At 36.7% G+C, this 18,957-nt stretch overlaps 1 protein-coding gene across 2 annotated transcripts in view; it reads right to left on the reverse strand.

Moving 5' to 3' along the window:
- TRMT13 (tRNA methyltransferase 13 homolog) overlaps positions 1–18,957 on the reverse strand; it is a 41,689-nt gene that overhangs the window by 10,926 nt on the left and 11,806 nt on the right. Inside the window, exons 2-7 of one of the 2 annotated variants that reach the window (XM_058303122.1) lie at positions 12,706–12,752; positions 12,552–12,618; positions 2,770–2,832; positions 2,213–2,282; positions 1,969–2,075; positions 1,252–1,419 (exon numbers count right to left, since the gene is read on the reverse strand). In XM_058303122.1, the coding sequence (XP_058159105.1) occupies positions 1,252–1,419; positions 1,969–2,075; positions 2,213–2,282; positions 2,770–2,832; positions 12,552–12,618; positions 12,706–12,752 (522 nt within the window). The remainder of the gene's footprint in view (positions 1–1,251; positions 1,420–1,968; positions 2,076–2,212; positions 2,283–2,769; positions 2,833–12,551; positions 12,619–12,705; positions 12,753–18,957) is intronic. The other variant, XM_058303123.1, reaches the window with a different exon arrangement.

Below are 18,957 nucleotides of genomic sequence, written 5' to 3' on the forward strand. Positions count from 1 at the left end.
AAGAGTACTAATTATTCAAGCCATAAAAATGTCACCAGAAATTACTCCTCATTCACACTCAATGACTAACAAATCCAAGTTTTGTAGTTTCACATCTTAACATTTCTGAAACTCTTCCCCTCTTCTCCATTCTTCTGCAATAGCCTTAGCTATAGCCCAATTCTTATTTATATTATTGGATATAATCTTATTATTTCCCTCCTTCAAGTCTCAGACCTTTGTGATATAACATTAATAGTGCTGCTAGGAAAAAAACTTCTTAACTAACTCTTACATATGTCTTTTCAATCTCTTCTTAGCTGTCACTTTCTCTGGGAAACCTTCCCTGACCCACATTAGACTGAGGTTGGTGCTCTTTTTTCATGCTCCCATAGTATCTAGTGCTCACCGTTATCATAACAAACTCAGAATACTGAACGGAAATACTCATAAAATTGCCCCACTAGATGTAAACCTTTTGAAGGCAGGAACTAAATCCAATTTTCATGGTATCCCTAGCATAAAAAGACTTTGAGTCTAGCCCACCTCCTTCACTAGGCTCATCACTCCTGAACTCTACCATCTGCTCCATCACTGCAGAAATGTTTCACTGTTTCCTTATTAACCAAATTCCTCAAGACTCTGATTACACTGTATTTGCTTCCCAGATTACTAGCAAAGGCTAACTCACCTTTCTGATTTAGTTAAGCATCACTGCTTTTTATAGTCATTATCCATTCCTGCCCTGCAGTAAAACTTTTCACTCCCTTCTTCGAGTTCACTTTAACTCTATGCAGACATTTTTTTAATACACTTTACTTCAATCATTTATTTATCTGTCTCTCTATCCTTTCTAAACTTAATAGAGCAGAGGGATCTTATCTAATTTGACTTTACATACCCAAAACCTAACATAGTGCTTGGCACTATACTCAATAAATGTTCACTGAATGAATAACTAGTAAATGATAGAGACAGGATTATGAACGAAGACTTTTAACTCCTAGCCTGGCTTTTTCCACTATTTTCCCTGTCTCAGTAAATAATTTTAAGAACTCACATCAATGGACTATCAAAATTTATGTTAAAAAATTCACCTTCAGTTTAAGTCATCAATTAGAAATAAAAAGCTACAATCAAAGACATACAAAAATATTCCATTCTCTATTTGCTTAAAGAGACATGTTTCTGTGTGTATTTTCTAAAAAAACAGTAAGAAAAATACAAACAAATAAATTTTGGTCATTAGTATACTGCAATACTTTCACTTACCTTGAATCTTGTGGTCACCTTTTCTACTAGGATGAAGTGAACTTTTTCAGCATCTTTTAAGGCAATATCAACCCAATGAGATAATTTTCCCTTTCCTGCTCCAAACTCAACATAGCATCTTCTTGGACCAAGTAACTTTAATTTTTCAATGTTACCTAAAATAGAAGCCTGCAAACTCCACGAGATTATTTTGTATACTAGAGTAAAACTCATTTAGCTCAAAGGGGAAAAGATCAAGGTAATTTCTACATTTGCAAGTTAAGGCAGCATGTTGACACTAATAATTTCTGTTTGGCTTTAAATCTTTTTCTCATTTTAAAATATTTAATACTTGTGTATCAGTATTCAGAAACATATTCATACCGAAATAGTACACATATTCTTTGAAATGAAAAGATCCTGTACTCTAAAGATAAACTATTCTTAAAAATTCTCATTAATAACTATAATTATAAAGAAAAGAATTTTAGTTTTTTGCAGATTAACAAAGGCCATTAGTGATTCTAAATTTTAATAATCCCAAGCTCTTCTCCTTGTTCTGCCAGCCCAAGAAAGGGTAGTGCTTCCTACACTTATCATCTCTATGATAATTTAGTATTCTTTTTGTCTTTCTTGTTCTCCAATACCTCATTAACAATTCTTTATATTAAATTATCTGTTAAGTAAAAAAAAAAAAAAAAAAAAGCCATTAGTTGAGCTACTATGGCCTAAACATACCTGTTGTTTCAGGTGCTTGGTTGCAGAATCACCATTTTTAGGGTCATGAAGGGCATCATTCAATGCTGGATGTGACATGATTTGCTCTTTAAGCATACAGTTCAAACCTGTGCCAAATATAAGTACAATAATTTAAGGAATCAAAAATAAATGCAACCAAAGGACTGTGAATCAGACTGGTGTCAACTCATATACCACCTAATGATTCTAAAGTAGTTTGTCTTATGACTTTAGGCAGACTTACCTTCACTTGCTTTTCTCAATTTCTCAATTAAGTTTTCCAACTGCTCTTCAGATAGAGAAGAAATTGGAACCTATATACAAAAACAAATAAAATATTATAGCAAAAAAAAGCTTTTTCTCTATATGAGTTTTATTGATTTATGAATATGAATATATAATATGTGTGTTAATCAATGCTACCTGGCTATCCAAGAATATATTCCACATGCAGCTCAATTTCCTGCTAAAGCCTTTTCCCTAAGCTGCTATGGGAACTGCCCAACTGCTAACCTTCTATTCAACTGCTGCTTCAATTCCCCTAACCTCCTCAGGGCCAAGAGCAACTCTAAACTCACAGGGGCATGAGAATCAAATGAGGTCTCAGAGTCATATTACAGCCTTGTGATGGGGGCATAAGCTGGTCTGGAAACTATCATTAATAACATTGATCTGATAGCAAAATGCATTCTCAATTCAAAACAACTGATTCATTCCAACAAAAACAAACATAGCTTATTTACAATACAGAGATAGCCCATAAATACCTTTAAAAATTAAATATAAAGTCAATGTACTTACTAATTGTTCAGGTATTTCTGTTTCATCTTTTAAGCCTGCATTAATATCTTGAATAAAGAAGTCCTTAACAAAAACAGAGAACAATACTGTAAATAATGTGGATAGCAAAAATTAAGCTGAAAAGCTGATTCCTCCCTTCTCCCCTTTTCTGTTCCCCTCTATCCTCCCATTCTCCCATTCATTTATTCATGAAATAATTATTAAGCTCCTACTATGGTACCGTGGTTTGATTTAGAGGCTGGGGATTCAGCACAATAGAAAACAGAACAGACAAAAAGCTCTGTGTTCAGGGATCTTATGAGTGAGATGGTTATTTGAATAAGCATTTATAGTATAAATAAATTCTTTAGTCGTTTTTATTATGGTTTTTACTCAGTATAGACTGGCAATCATGCCAATATTTCTTTATGTAAGCATCAACTACACATGGTTGTTCATCAGACAGCAGCATGACAAAAAACAAAACCAAACAAGAATATGGAATTACTATAATATAAGTTTTTTCCTTTTTTTTCTCTTTTAGAGTAGGCAAGGGAGTAAAGAGTTTATTAAGAAACAAGAGAAGAGCATACAATCCACATCCAAGACATGGATTATGGATTGCAAGCATGCTGCAGGGTGAGTTGTGCCTCTTCTACTTTAAAACACTAACTAAAAATTGAAAATAGAAATGTCCTGTGACACTATGTTGCTAAAATTAACATGATGAGATCTTTCTAGTCCATCTTCAGAGAGAGAATAGGTAAGGATTTAAATCAGCACTGTCCAACAGAATTTACTGCAATCATGCAAATGCTCTATATCTGCCCTGGCCATTGTGATAGCCACTGACCTTAAACTATGACTGGTGTGACTTAGAAACTGAACTTTTATTCTTAATTTTAATTAATATTCAAATTGTCACAGTTGCTAATGCCTACCATATTTGGACAGTACACATCTCAATAATGAAACAGTATTATTTCCACAAATCTTGTTTTAAAAAGGAAAACCCTTAGGACATTATGTATAGTATTGCAATTTTGTTACAGATGGCAGAAAGATAGCATCTTGATTATGCATGTATTGCTACCTTTACCTATTTGGATACTAATGGAAACTGGCGAATGAGTGGAATGGATGAGGACTACAGGTAGTAAAATATTTTGTTGGGTCACTGGAAAAACTATATTAGAAAATTATCTCTAGTTATTATAATAGCCCTCACTGTAATTCACCTCCTAGTCTTACATGAGACAGGGTCTATTAATAACAATCCATCAGGCATCTAATCAGATATAGACAAACTCCCATTCCATCCTTATTATACTATTAAAGACATTTTAGGATTATTCTTTTTTGGGGGGAGGGGATTATTCTTCATAATCCTAGCTTTCCTATTATTAGTACTGCAAAAAAGCACTCAGATAACTAGTATTGTGAATTAGATTTTTAAATATTACAGCTAACGATATTGGAGAAATTTATCACCAACTTACTTTCATTTAGTATCCAAAAACTTTAAAAACTGATGAACTGTTTTACCAAGTAAGGCTGACTACTGATGAGACTTGGCTGGAGTTCCAAGCTTTATACTATACCTAGACTACCAGATAATTACTACTGTGCACTTATTCCTCCCATCTCAGTTTCCCACTGTTTTTCTCCCTTTTCTTTCTGTGTCAAAGTATGCAATGGAACCTCTCCAGAATTCCTTTCTAATAAATTCATCCATTTGCTCAAACTTTACCCAGATATTCCACTTGCTTGCTTTAACTGAAACTTGCCACTAAGCTAAGGAAGATAATAACCACGCATGCTTTCAAGTAAAGGCAACATTCTGTCTTTCTACTACGGAGCTAAATGCTAAGGGGCTCATAAGGTATTCACCATTTTTCTTCTATAACTTCTTAACATAAAAATACTTTATTTTAAGCTTATGCCATCTGGCCTGATGATTCTCAATTGCATTTGGAAATGTATAAGGCGATTTTGTTGTAAAAATTATTGAGAGATATTATTAGGAGAAAATTCTCTGTGGGGTCTCTCAATTTTCTGTTCTACAAGCAGAGGAGGCACTGACTACCTTTGTTTCAGATGATCTTTTCGAGGATGTATGCCTAGCACACAGCCTTGAAAGTTAAAGTGTCTCCTTCACAGCAGATGGCAGGGTTGCTTACTGCATAGTATAATAAAGATAATGTATACCTAGGGAGCAAAGGCCAGGCAGTTTTGCTTATTGAGCATTTTTAAAAAATTATATTCCCTAAGTTTGGGGTTCCTCCACTATAATGCAAGACCACTATATGTGAAGTATTGATCTGGATCCCTCCGAGTAGAGTCCATGAGACTTGGGGAACAAGGGGAATTGATGCGAACAAGATCATATTGCTTGCAGTGCCATGAGTAATAAAGTCATGACCCAGGAATCTTGTGTCTTCTGCCAGAATCCATGAACCTATCACAGGCTAACTTGTTAGCTTGTAAATAGGATAAAATACCAGAACCTTCTTAATGCTTGACAAATAAACTTGCTATTTGTTACTTAGAGGCCAGGACTGCAAAATACAAGGATAGATGTTTCCTACTCAATGCCAAAAATCTCCAGAGAAATACCAGGGTTTTACACCATCTTCTAAATCTCCTTGCAGTTGTCAACTACAAATCTGCTAGATAATATCCAATATTTGTTAGGGGCTTTCTACTCCACATTTAACCATTATGACCATGTTTTCAAGCCACCCAACAAAATAGCTCTGCAATACCTCAGCCTTTCAATATCCTTCCCTGCTCTTAAGCAAAACACTTCTATTGGCTCTCTAGATGCTTACATTACTGTGAACCACACAACCTCTGACATCTTGAACTCCATTAACCTACTGTCCAACTATAACTTCCTACTAGGCTAGTTCTTTGGTTCTTTTGCTCTCATTTTCCTCCATCTTTTAAAGATCTCTATTTACTTTTTCTCAGCTATTTCTGCCTTGCCCTTTTTTGCCATCTAGCCTGGATACTCACCATCATCATATCATTATTTTTTCCAATCTGGTCCTTTTGTCACAGCCATTGCCTGCATTAATGAGTTTTAACTCTACTTTCTGGGCTGCTGAACCCTTACTCCTCAAATCTACTGTACCACCATCCCCCTCAAATCACTTTTCTCACTTCCATAAGAAAACTGTAGCTACCAAATGAGAACTTTCACAACTAAACCTTCTATCAGCTTAAATTTGCTGGAAGTGACATCCATTTTCAACTCCTCACTTATCTCAGTGGAAGAGTTATCCTTCTTCCAATTGTTCCCTTCTATATCTATTTTGTTTCCCATCCCTGTCTCCTTCCTGAGTAGTCCTGCCTCATCAATGATGCTCTTTCCAATTCCTTTCTCCCTATTGGCTCTTTACTCTTAGATTATAAATAAAAGAAAGATTTCTCCCATCTTAAAAAAAGTCCCTAACTTCTACATTCTCTATGACTGACAAGTATCTTGAAAGAAGTCTATGCTTGTGAGTTCTACTACCTTATCTTCTATTTACTCATATATCATTCCAATCTGAATTCTGCACACGCCACTCTACTAAATATGCTTTCAGGTTAAGGCCTTCAATCTCTAACCACCATTATATTGCCATCTCAATGGTTTCTTTTCCTGTCCTACCTCACTTGATTCCCCTGTAGTGCTAGACACTGTTGATCTGTGACCATTCTTCTTTTTGGAATTCTCCTCCCATGGCTTCTGATACACAATGTTATTCTGGTTTTTTCTCTTTCCTACCCCAACTGCCACCCCTTTACAACCCTTTTCTATGGTTCCTATTAGCAGCTCATCTTTCAATATCAGTGTCTCCTAGAGTTCTGTTCTTTGCCCCATCATCTTTTTCCTAGTTACCTCTCATCTTCTTCTCAGCTCTCCCCTTTTATTCTACATTCTGGCCATGTGAAATTCCCATTCCCTGACAAAGATATCTGCTATCTACAGTATCTGTAGGCCCTTGCAGATGTCTTCTTCCTTGTCTGGCTGATTCACCTTTGACCTTGAGGTCTCATCTTATATATGAGAACTTCCTTCAGAGAAGTCTCCCTTCCTCCTTTTCTATCTTACCCCATATATTCTCCTAAAGAGTTAGGTCCTCCTCTTTCATTCTTCTATAGCAATCACTCCTCATGTTCCACCTGGATTTCAGCAACATCTCCCTCGCTAGTCCTGATTCTCAGCCATCTTCCCATGCTGCTGTACAAGAAAGCTTTCTAAGGATAAATACCATTTCCCAACTTAAAACCCTTCAGGGCTATCCATATCTTTCATAATAAAGTTCAAGTTCCTGAAAGCATCATATGATTTTTTACTTCCAAGCCTTTAGACATGCTCTTTCTGCTTAGAAGGATCTTTGCCTCATCAGGACTCAGCTCAAGGGTTATTCTCTCTAGGAAACATTTCTTGACACCTTGAATTTAATGTTTTTTAAATAATATTTAATTAGAAAAGTTGTAGGTTTACAGAAATCATGCAGAAAATAGAGTTCCCATAGACATTTCCCCTCACACACAGTTTTCTCTATTATAAACACTTTGCATTAGTATTAGTGTGGTATCTTTGTTACAATGATGAAAGAATACTATTATAATTGCACTACACACATAGTCCACAGTTTATGTTAGGGTCCACCATTTCATTTGTAGAGTCCTATTTTTTTTTTTTTAACTCTAGTAACAAATAAACGATCTAAAGTTTCACTTTAAACCATATTCAAATATATAACTCAGAGGTGTTAGTCACAATGTTGTGCTACCATCACCAGCATCAATTACCAAGATATTTCCATCACCCCAAAGAGAAATACTGTACCAATGAAGCATTATCTGCCCATTCCCTACCACTAACCAGGCCCCTGGTAATCTGTATTCTAATTTCTGACTCTATTATTATTTTGTATCAGTAAGACCATACAGTATTTATCCTTTTGTGTCTGTCTTATTTCACTCTACATGATGTCTTCAAGGTACATCCGTATTGTTGCATAGATCCGAACTTCACTCCTTTTAGTGGCAGAAAACCCTCACAATGTATGCATATATTGCTTATCTATTCTTCTGTTGATGGATACTTGGGTTGCTTCAATCTTTTGGCAATTGTGAGTAATGTTGCTATGGTCATCAGTGTGCAAACATCAGCCTGGGACCATTGTTTCAATTCTTTTGGGTATATACCTAGAAGTGGGATTGCCAGGTCTTATGGTAATTCTATATTTAAGTTTCTAAAGGACAGTCAAATTATCTTCCACAAGAGCGCATCATTTTACATTCCCACCAATAATGAACAAATGTTCCTAGCTCTCCATATCCTTTCCAGCATTTGTTATTTTACATTTTTTAAATAGTCACTATTCTGTGGAAATAAAATGGCATCTTGTGCTTTTGATTCGCATTTCCCTAATGGCTAATGATGCTGAATATGTGTGTATATATATATATATATATATATATTTTTTTTTTTTTTTTTTTTAGAAGACTTATTTATTATTTATCCATCCCTGTCATTTATGCTTGCTATTTGCTCTCTGTATCTGCTCATTTTCTTTTAGGTGGCACTGGCAACAGAACCTAGGACCTCCCATGTGGGAGGGAGGCACCCAGTCACTTAAGCCACATCCACCTCCTGCTTGTTTTATCTCTTATTGTGTTTCCTCAATGCATCATCTTGTTGAGACATCTTGTGTTAGCTTGCTGCACTAGCCCTTAGTGTCAGCTTGGTGTCTTGCTCATCTTCTTTAGGAGGCATGGGAAACCGAACCCGGGACCTCCCATGTGGGAGGTGGGCACCCAAATGCTTGAGCCACATCTTCTCCCTGATGCTGAATATATTTTAATGCACTTTTTGGCTGTTTGCATATATTATTTGGAGAAATGTCAATTGAACTCTTTTGCCCATTTTAAAATTGGGTTGCCTTTTTGTTGAGTTGCAGAATTTCTTTATATATTCAAGATATTAAACTCTTATTGGAGGGAATGGATGTAGCTCAAGTGGTTGAGCACCTGCTTCCTATGTACGAGGTCCTGGGTTCGATCCCTGGTACCTCCTAAAAAAACAAACAAACATGAAAAAACCAACTATCATTGGTGAGCAGACATAGCTCAGTAGTTGAGTGCCTGCTTCCCATTTATGAGGTCCTGGGTTCATTTCCCAGTACCTAAAAAAAAACAAAAACAAAAGAGAAAAAAATGAAACCCATTCTTATTGGACATGTGGTTTCCAAATATTTTCTCCCATTCTGTAGGCTGTCTTTTTAATTTCATGATGAAGTCCTTTGATACATGTTTTTAATTTTGATGAGTCCAATTTTTCTATTTTTTTTTTTGTTGTTCCCTGTGCTTTGGGTGTAAGGTTTAAGAAATCATTGTCTAACACAAGGTCCTGAAGATGTATGATTACTTACGTTTTCTGGGGGAGTTTTATAATTTTGGTTCTATATTTAGGTCTTTGATCCACTTTGAGTTAAATTTTGTAAAAGGTATAAAGCAGGAGCCCACCTTCATTCTCTTGCATATGGATATACAGTTTTCTCAGCACCATTTGGAGAATAATCTCCCACATTGAGTGGATTTGGCACCCTTGTCAAAAATCAATTGGCCATAGATGTGAGGATTTATTTCTGAACTCTCAATTTTGATTCCTTTGGTCTATATGCCTGTCCTTATGTCAGTACCATGCTGGTTTAATTACTGTTGCTCTGTTATAACTTTTAAAACCCCTTCAACTTTGTTCTTTTTCAAGATGGTTTTACCTATCCAGGACCCTTTAACCTTCCATATAAATCTGATGATTGGCTGTTCTATTTCTGCAAAGAATGTTGTTGGAATTTTGATTGGGATTGTGTCGAATCTGTAAATCACTATGGGTAGAACTGAAGTCTTAATATTTGTCTTCCACTCTATGAAGATGGACTGTCTTTTTTGATTTAGCAATGTTTTGTAGTTTCCCATGTACAAATTTTTACATACTTAAATTTATTCCTAAATATTTGATTCTTTTACTTGCTATTGTACACGGATATTTTCCCTTGATTTATTCTTCAGATTCTTCAATTCTATAGAATAGAAATGCTACTTTTAAGTGCTGATCTTGTCACCCACCACTTTGCTAAATTCATTATTGGCTCTAGTAGTTTTGCTGTGGGTTTTTCAAGATTTTCTGTATAAAGGATCATATCACCTGAAAACAGGGAAAGTTTTACATCATTCCAATTTTGATACCTTTTATTTCTTTTTCTTGCCTAATTGCTCTGGCCAGAACTGCTCATACAATGTTGAATAACAGTGCTGACAGTGGGCATCCTTGTCTTGTTCTTGCTTCTAGGGGGAAAGCTTTCAGTCTTTAACCATTGAGGATTATGGTAGCTCTGGTTTTTCTCTCATGTGCTTTTTATCAGGTTGAGGAAGTTTCCTTCTATTTCAGTTTTCTTAAGTGTTTTTATTAAGAAGCAGTGCTGGATTTTGTCAAATATCTTTTCTGCATCAATTGAGGTAATTAAGTGTTTTGTTTTAACTTCTATGCCCTCTGAAATAGACTATCTCCCCCTCTTGGGTGCTCTATTGTGACTTATAGCAGGTAATCATTTTTCTAGATGGTTTTCACTTAATTGTTTCTTATTGGTTTTGGTATCCACAAGGTGCTTCTGCCTGCAGGTAATTTCTGGGAGGGCGAACCACAGTTGAGTTGCTAGGTTCAGTCTTTCAGGTTGCAGCCTGATAGATTGGCACTGACATACAGGAAACCCATTATGCATATAGGGGTTATTCTGCTCTTTCTGGAGCAGGGACAGTGACTCAAAATGGACGCATAGGCTGGTTCCTCACCACAACAGGAAGTGGGGGAGGGGGACCAGTAAGGGTGCCATGAGCTTCTCCGACCATTTTTTTAAGATTTATTTTTATTTATTTCCCCTTCTCCCCACCTGTTGTTTGCGCTTGCTCTCTGCTCTCTGTGTCTGTTGGCTGTGTGCTCATTTTCTTTTTAGGAGACACCATGAACCGAACCGAGGGCCTCCCACATGGGAGGGAGGTGCCTAATGGCTTGAGCCATCTCTTCTCCCTCTTCTTGTGTTTCTCATTGTGTTTTCTCATGGTGTCTCTTTGTTGCTGCATCAGCTTGCTGTCTTGCTCACCTTCTTTAGGAGGCACCAGGAACCAAACCAGGGACCTCCGACGTGGTAGGTGGGAGACCAACTGATTGAGCCACATCTGCTTCCCTCCTACCATTTTTTTAAAAGATTTATTTTATTTCTCTCCTCTTCCCCCTTCCCCCTCATTGTCTGCTCTCTGTGTCCATTTGCTGTGTGTTCTTCTGCATCTGCTTGCATTATCCAGTGGCACTGCGAAACTGTGTCTCTTTTTTGTTGCATCATCTTGCTGCATCAGATCTCCGTGTGTGCAGTGCCACTCCTGGGCAGGCTGTGCTTTTTTTCAAGTGGGGTGGCTCTCCTTGGGATGCACACCTTGCACATGGGGCAGCCCTACATGGGGGCGCCCCTGCACGGCACAGCACTCCTTGCGTGTGGTAGCATTGCACATGGGTCAGCTCACCACACAGGTCAGGAGGCCCTGGGGATTGAACCCTGAACATCTACCATATGGTAGACGGACGCTTTATCAGTTGAGCCACGTCTGCTTCCTGCTCCAAACATTTTTAAAGCTGCATTTTATTGATTGGCATTCACCCAATTTTTGTAGCCCTTTAATTTTTTAGTTTTGAAGATGGCTCTGCCAGTTTTTGTTAGTTGTTCAAACATTCTGTGGAAGAATAGTACCTTGGCATGTCATTGTAGGTGACCAGAACCTTGGTTTTAATTTAAATTTTGATTCAAGTATGTGCTATTATCACATGTGTGATTACTTTTCTCACTGATTTTATTGAACAATATTCCTTATTTACAAGTTTATTTACCAGTATCAAATAACCTCCCTGAAGGAAGGGACCATATTTTTTTTTTCAGTCTTTTTTTTCTAAAAAAAAATCAATTTTATTGATACATATTAATAAAGCATACAATTCATCCATGTGTACAATCAATGGTATCTGGTATAATCACATAGTTGTGCATTCATTACTTCAATCGTTATTAGAGAATTTTCATTATTTTAATAATAATAACAATAAACAAAAAACAAACAAGAAAATTCTTCACCTCTCAATCTCTATTTCCCCTGCTGTACACAGCTGCTATATTCTGGCTATTCTTGCACAATTATTTACTTTTTTATTAAGTAGTTTTATTGAGATATAGTCACAAACTATATGATCTATCTAAAGCATATAATCAATGGTTCTTAGTATAATCACAATGTTGTGCATTCATCATCACAAAAATTTTAGATTTCATCACTCCAAAAGGAAAACTCCACATCCCTTAGCATGCCTTCCCTAGTGCTACATAATCACTAATCAAATTTCATTTTTATAAATTGATTAGTATTTACATTTTATATAAATGGAATCATACAATATGTTACATAATACATTTAGTTCATAGCAACACAATCATACAGTTTGGGAACCATATTTTATTGAAATAATATTTGGTAGTCATTAAGCAAATATTTTTGAATAAAGATTGTGAAATTTCCCTTTGAACACTTCTGTTGCATAAAATTCTATTTTCTGAATTAAGATTGTAAGTGGATTTACGGCCTAATAGTCTATATACACTCAAATATATTTTACCAAAATCAAATCTTCAGAGGCAAGAGCCCTGTTAAATATTATATACCATACATTCAGCATTCACTTTTACTGATCAAACACTTACAGGTTTTGGCTTCTCTCTTGAGTTACATTTTTTCAAATGCTTTGCTAGTTGATCTTCATATACTGTGCTAAATTTAAAGACAAAATTGGTTAAAATGAGATTTGTGACAATTATTATTTCTAGCATATAAAACACTCATTTGGCCTACACTTACTGTTTTGGATCTAAAGGACACAGTATTCTTTTCCTAGCATTTTCTCCCTAATAAATTAAAAGAGATATAGTTATTTAAACAATAAATCAAGCTTATCACTTGTAGATATTATATATCTATATATAATATTATTGTAATCATAGGCTTACATGTTATTAAAATGAGATAAAGAAGCTTTAAAAGAATATAAGAAAAAAATGATGAATTCAAAAGATTTAACAACAATAAAAAATCTCCAGTGTAATTGGTTCACTTAGATATGAACAAATACTGTTTAAACAAACAAGAGCTGTTATCTTCAAATAGGTTAGAACAGGCCTACACATGAAATTCTGAGTCTAAGTCAGCATTGATTATAATCTGCACCATTATTTCATTTACCAAGTAAAAAGAATGATAATTTAAAGTATGACTTATTATCGATTTTAAGGTTATCCTTATTTCAGAGATATTAAAATGTGGGGAAAAATAATGCCTTAGATACAGTGAAATAAGGCATTTTAACCATGTGGTTTGTGGCTTTGCAACTTTTTAGAGCAGAATTGTACTGTTTGTTTCTAATGTAGATGTATTAGGTTGGCACAAAAGTAACTGTAGTTTTGCATTGTTAAAATTTGCCATTTGATATTGGAATATTTTCTTAAATAAATGTGGTTATGATATACATTATTTTAATGTCCATTTCTCACTTTATGATTTTTTGCTACTGACATTACTTGCTGTTGTAACAAAAGGGTTAAGTTTAGCTTTCACATGAAGGTGTCATGGGATTGGGGAAATAGAAACTAAAACCAGCCTGGTGGTTTCTAATGGCTCTGGCATCAATTTTGAAAGTGGTGCCAAGTTTAAAGGCAGCACCAACTCCTTATATGGGTAAAAATACAAGGAGGAGGAGCTCTAACATAAGCCTGAAAATTGGTGCCATTTGAAATTGGCACCAACTTCCAAGTTGCCAGAATGTGGGGAATGTGAGTGGGAACTGAGTGGGAACCCATGTAAGTAAGTTAGACCTTTCAGATAGGCTGTAAACTCTGAAGTATGCAATCAATGGTGAACAGGGGAGAGATCTGTGTGTTAAGCTTAGGGTATAAATGTGTTGTGTTTTGTTACTTGGCATGCCATTTTATTCGGTCGTGTGCCCGTTCTTGCAAGATCATGAATAGATTCTTTTTTTTCTCCACAATTGGGTGAGCATTCATTCTCTTTTAGGTACTGCTTTCTAACAATTCTTGGGGGCTCGTCCAGGATCCAAAGCTTCAGAGGGGGGCCCCCAGGGTGGATGGGGGGACAGCGTGCCCCACTGACTGAGTGGTCTTGGATTCCACCATTGGGGCTTGCCTCTGACAGCTGGAAGGACCCGAAACCAGAAGCTTAGCTCTGCTGATTATGGACAAGAAAATGGGAAAGGAAAACTTGCCTCTCACTGACCAGGCCACTCTGTGCACAGACCAAGGTAAAAAAAAAAAGGACTATTATGTATTTCCTTGGTGGTTGGGAAATTCTGATGAGTCTGAAGTTGTTTGTGTATGAGACACGTGACATACCATGCAAAGCAAGTGTGGAGTTCCAACTCACATTTTCCTTCTCCCACAAGGAAAAGGGCCAGAGATGGACAAAATGAAAGGATCTGAGATGAAGAAACCCAGACAAGACTCAGAATGGTGAATAGGGGCAGTTGGCTGGCTAGGAAAAGAAAAGGCGGTATCTGTAGGGTCCCTCTTGTTGTGGGAAACTGGCTTACCTGTTCCCTATTTGTTGCGCGTGTACCCAATTATTGTAAACATTGCTGTGCTGATGAGAAACAGCTGCTTTGGAGTTCCTAATAAATACGTTGCAGAAACTAGGGCCAAGGCTCTCAATTCCAGAAGCTGTGAGTCTCCTGGTCCCATCTTTATCTCCTCTCGTGTGTCTCTCTCTCTATCCTTTTATTTCTTAAAGTTCTGTGTTGCCTTCCCTTGAAACCAACTTAAACTAAGCTGATCACAGCAACAGGTGCCCAATGTGGTGCCCAAAGGGAAGCTTAGCAACTGGCGCCCAACTTGGGGCTCTAAACAGGGACTTGAAAGGAAGAAGGATGGCCTCAAGCAAAACTAAAGTGGTTGTAATGGTTCAGAACCCTGAGTGGCTTGGAAAGCCTTCAAAGTCCTTGAGGGTTTGCTTGTATTTCCCCAGGAGACAGAGAACATCCTGGGTGGGTGCCAGCTCAACAGATGGAGCCATGCCATGGATGCCAAGAGATGACAAAAGTTCCTTTGGAACCCAGAACCTCCAGTCATGCAGATGGAGAGACTGATGCTGAAAACTGCATGGCTGGGTTTCATTCCAAAGACTAGAATGGCTTTACATCACAGTATCTAAACTGTAGAACTTGTTAAAGCATGGCATCATAAGACGAGTATGACTTGGGGACAGAGATAAAGAAGGAAATTGAGGAGGAAAACTGAAAAGAAATGTTGAATTATAAAAGGAAGCAATGAAGAAATTCTAGATTAATGGTTTGGAACTGCTTTTGTGTTTGCCCCTGTTTGTTCAAAGTCATTGTGAGTGTGCTGTAATTGTTTCAGTGTGTGATTGTTCAAAAAAAAGGAAAGAAAAAAAGAGGAAGGAAAACAAAAAGAAAGAAAAAGGAAGAAAAAAGAAGGAAGAATAAAGGAAGAAAGAAAAAAGGAAGGAGAAAAGGAAGGAAAAAAGAAATAAGAGAGAGAAAGGAAGGAAAAAAGGAAGAAAAAAGAAAGATGAAGGAAAGAGAGGAAGAAAAAAAGAGAAAGGAAGGAAAAAAGAAAAAGAATTGTCAGTGTATATTTTGGTACCTCCGGATACTGATACAATTTAATAAATAAAAGGCTCTGAAAGAGCTCTATTCAAATGGCCAAAAAAATAAGCACTTATATTATTACCCAAGTTAAAAATTTTAATGAGTTCTCTATAGTTGTAAGTCTTGATTAATAAAATTACTGTAAGTTTCTTCATAAAAAATAGTTCTTGCTTAAATTAAAAATAATTTATTTTTCTTCATAGGATAAAATGAAAGATGCAAAAGTTAAGCAAATATTGAAAAAGGTAAAAAGTCTGTGGGAATGCTAAATGAAATTTAATAAGGCGTAATTTGTCTTAAAATAAAATGGATAGTTTTATAAAATCAGAAATGGAGCTATGTGGGACAGAACTAGTATATAGCAAGTTGTAAAAGTATTGTGATAATATTCAGTAAGATAATGTGTTTTATAAAAGTAAAACAAACCTGAATGAATACAAAAAGTACAAAAACTGTGTGAAAAGGTCAATAGTAGACTTCTGCAGTTCTTCCTCAAGGCTTTCTGCCCTGGCCTGATGGCAAAGAAGCTGGCTGCCTAGAAGAAATCTGTGGTTGAAACCCTACTGAGGACATTACATTAACCAGTAATCCTCTTATCCAAAATTAAAAGAAACTTCAGAGACAACAGTATCAGATGTGTTAACTGGGAAGGTCCTTCATGGGAGTAGGAGGACCTCCAGCAGGCTGCATTAAAAAAAAAAAAAAAAAGGGAGAAGGTGGATATTGCCTTAGCTTGTGAATTGCATGTGGCCAGCACCAATTGTGGCTTTGGGTAGGGTTTGTGGCAAAGGGAATATTCTAATTAAGTACCCTTTGGGTTTTAGTCACAAATGTGGGAAGAGGCCAAAAGTACAATATAAAAAAGCAATTGTGTGCAGCATAGGAGGCCCTACTGAAAGTGAAAGTTCTAACCCAATAGTGTATGGTCACTCTGAAGACTGCCATCCCTATCCAGAGGTGGATTGCAAATACTAAAAGAAAATAGAAACAATGGACTGTTGTGAATCACCCTCTATAGGGGAGAGATCTGTAGAACACCTGGGACGTCTGCCAGCAGTGATAGGTAACTGTCTTGTCATGTCCCTGCCCACTCCTCTAACATCCCTCTCAGAGCTGTTGAGGCAGATGCCTCATGAAGATCCGGAGTCATACCATTGAGACCTGAGAAGCAGCAGAGTGGCTCCACCAGAAAAGTGAACATTGTGAATACTAGACCTTGTGGTGCCTAGCGCAGCAGTTCCCGCTACCTGCTATTCACAAACGCCTTGTGGCCTTAATGTTCACTTCGATGACTGTGACAGCACCCTCCTGCTCTTGGAAGGGGCAAGATATGCTTTCATTGCTACAGACACTGCAATGGGACTCTCGTAACAGGTCAGCTACTGTTTTCTGCGTGAAGAGTCCTCACAATGATGGACTAAGTTTGTGGCCCCAGGTCCAGTGAAGATGTTAAGAACAGGACCAAGGAAGGCACTGAAATTACGTGATTAACTTCCAGCTGTCCCACAGCCCCAAATGGGGAAGTAACAATAATTTGTCACTGCCTATACCTCAAACTATACACATTGGGGAAAATGAGGTCATTTTTGATCGAGTATTGGCTTATATAGCCTTGCAGGTAGGAAATCTTAAGCCCATGAGAAATAAGTCATTGCTATTGGAAGTTCGTATAATCTCCTGTAGTTATGGACTTTATATATAAAATGCTGTTTTAAACTTGGAAGAAAAATGACAAAATGTAAATATCCAACTGAGATTAACATGTGATTGGAATGTATCTAACTTTTGTGTAACCCCATGTTTATAATAAATAGTCCAATTGCAAGCTGATGTAATGGGTATTCAGAATGCTGATTTGGAATTGTTACCTGTTTGTTAAACATTGGCTGGAATTGCAGATGGACTATAGTCACTAAACCCTATGACTAAGGGAAAAGTTGGGGAGGAGGTATTCTGGGAGAAATGTTGCTTGTTTGTCTTTGTTTCTTTTGAACTTAGTCCTCAGAAGAACACAACGAGGCCTTCGGGGTATGAAGCAACAAGAAACCACCAAGTCTGCCTTTGCTGCTTTACAAAAACAGTAAGGGCAAAATGTTGTGGGAAACTGGCTTACCTGTTCCCTATTTGTTGCACTTGTACCCAATTATTGTAAACGTTGCCGTGCTGATGAGGAACAGCTGCTTTGAAGTTCCTAATATGTTGGAGAAACTAAGGTCAAGGCTCTCAATTCCAGAAGCTATGAGTCCCCTGGTCCCTTCTTTATCTCCTCTTTTGTGTGTCTCTATCCTTTTATTTCTTAAAGTTCTGCATTGCCTTCCCTTCAAGCCAATCTATAGCTGAGCTGATCGCAGCACTCCCAGGGACATTCCTTTGGATAGTCCATTAGGGAGGATGTTGAAAAATTGGACTAATAATTATTGGACTAAGGGAAAGGAAATGACTGCCTGATGTATTCTGGCCAAGATACAGGGCAGGCGTGGATAGGCTCTGTGCCAACCTTACTTTCATAATTCTTTTTGGGTAGGTCTGTTTAGTGTATATTTTGATACCTCCGGATGGTAATATTAAATTGACAAATGAAAATTCTTACAATAGCTCTATTCAAATGGCTAAAAATTAAATAAGCACTTATATTGATAAAGTATGGAAATTTTTGAAATACCTAAATTGAGATGAATAGTTTATTCTTTTTTCACAGAACAGAATGAGGGATATGAGACTTAAGTAGATATAGAAAGAAGTAAAAGGTTTGTGGGAGTGTTGACTAAAATTTGATAAGTTTGTTTAAAGGAAAGTGTTTTTCCCTAAGATAAGACAGCTGGTTTCCATAAAATCATAATGGAAATACGTAGGACAAACTTGAATGCATATGGCAAGTTGTAGAAGGTGCAAAAGGTAACATTCAGGTAAGGGAATGTGTTTTGTGAAGGTGGAATTTGTCTTGAGATGAACCAACTATTGTATATTCAATTATGGAGAGTTATAAGAAGTTTGTAGAAGCACAGCTTAAACTGAAGTATTTGAATGGCTAATTCCAGTAAGTCATTAATTAAACAGAAACTGAATTGATTTTAATAACAAAAAGTTACTTCATTTTAGGAAAAACTGTCAGAGGCCACCTCAGTCTGCATATTCAAGTGGTGGTAAAGGAAGAAAATTGATTCCTTTGGACATGTGTATTGCTCAAGTAGAATACTTGTTAATTAAGGTTGTCATGGTAAAGGTGTAGAAGTAAAAAGCAAAGTATTAAAATGTTAAGTTCATTTGGTATGTTACACATTGCATTAGAAGTATTTAAAAAAAAGTGTATAAAAATCCCAAGAGATAGACTTCAGCACTGTCAAGCTCTCTTGTACATTCAAACCAGGCCTTCAATACACTGCATTTTGTCTCTCCATTTGAGTTATTGGCTAGGTTGGTCACTGATCCCTAAAACA

The sequence above is a fragment of the Dasypus novemcinctus genome, chromosome 9, assembly GCF_030445035.2.
Source record: "Dasypus novemcinctus isolate mDasNov1 chromosome 9, mDasNov1.1.hap2, whole genome shotgun sequence".
NCBI classification, from domain to species: Eukaryota; Metazoa; Chordata; class Mammalia; order Cingulata; family Dasypodidae; genus Dasypus; species Dasypus novemcinctus.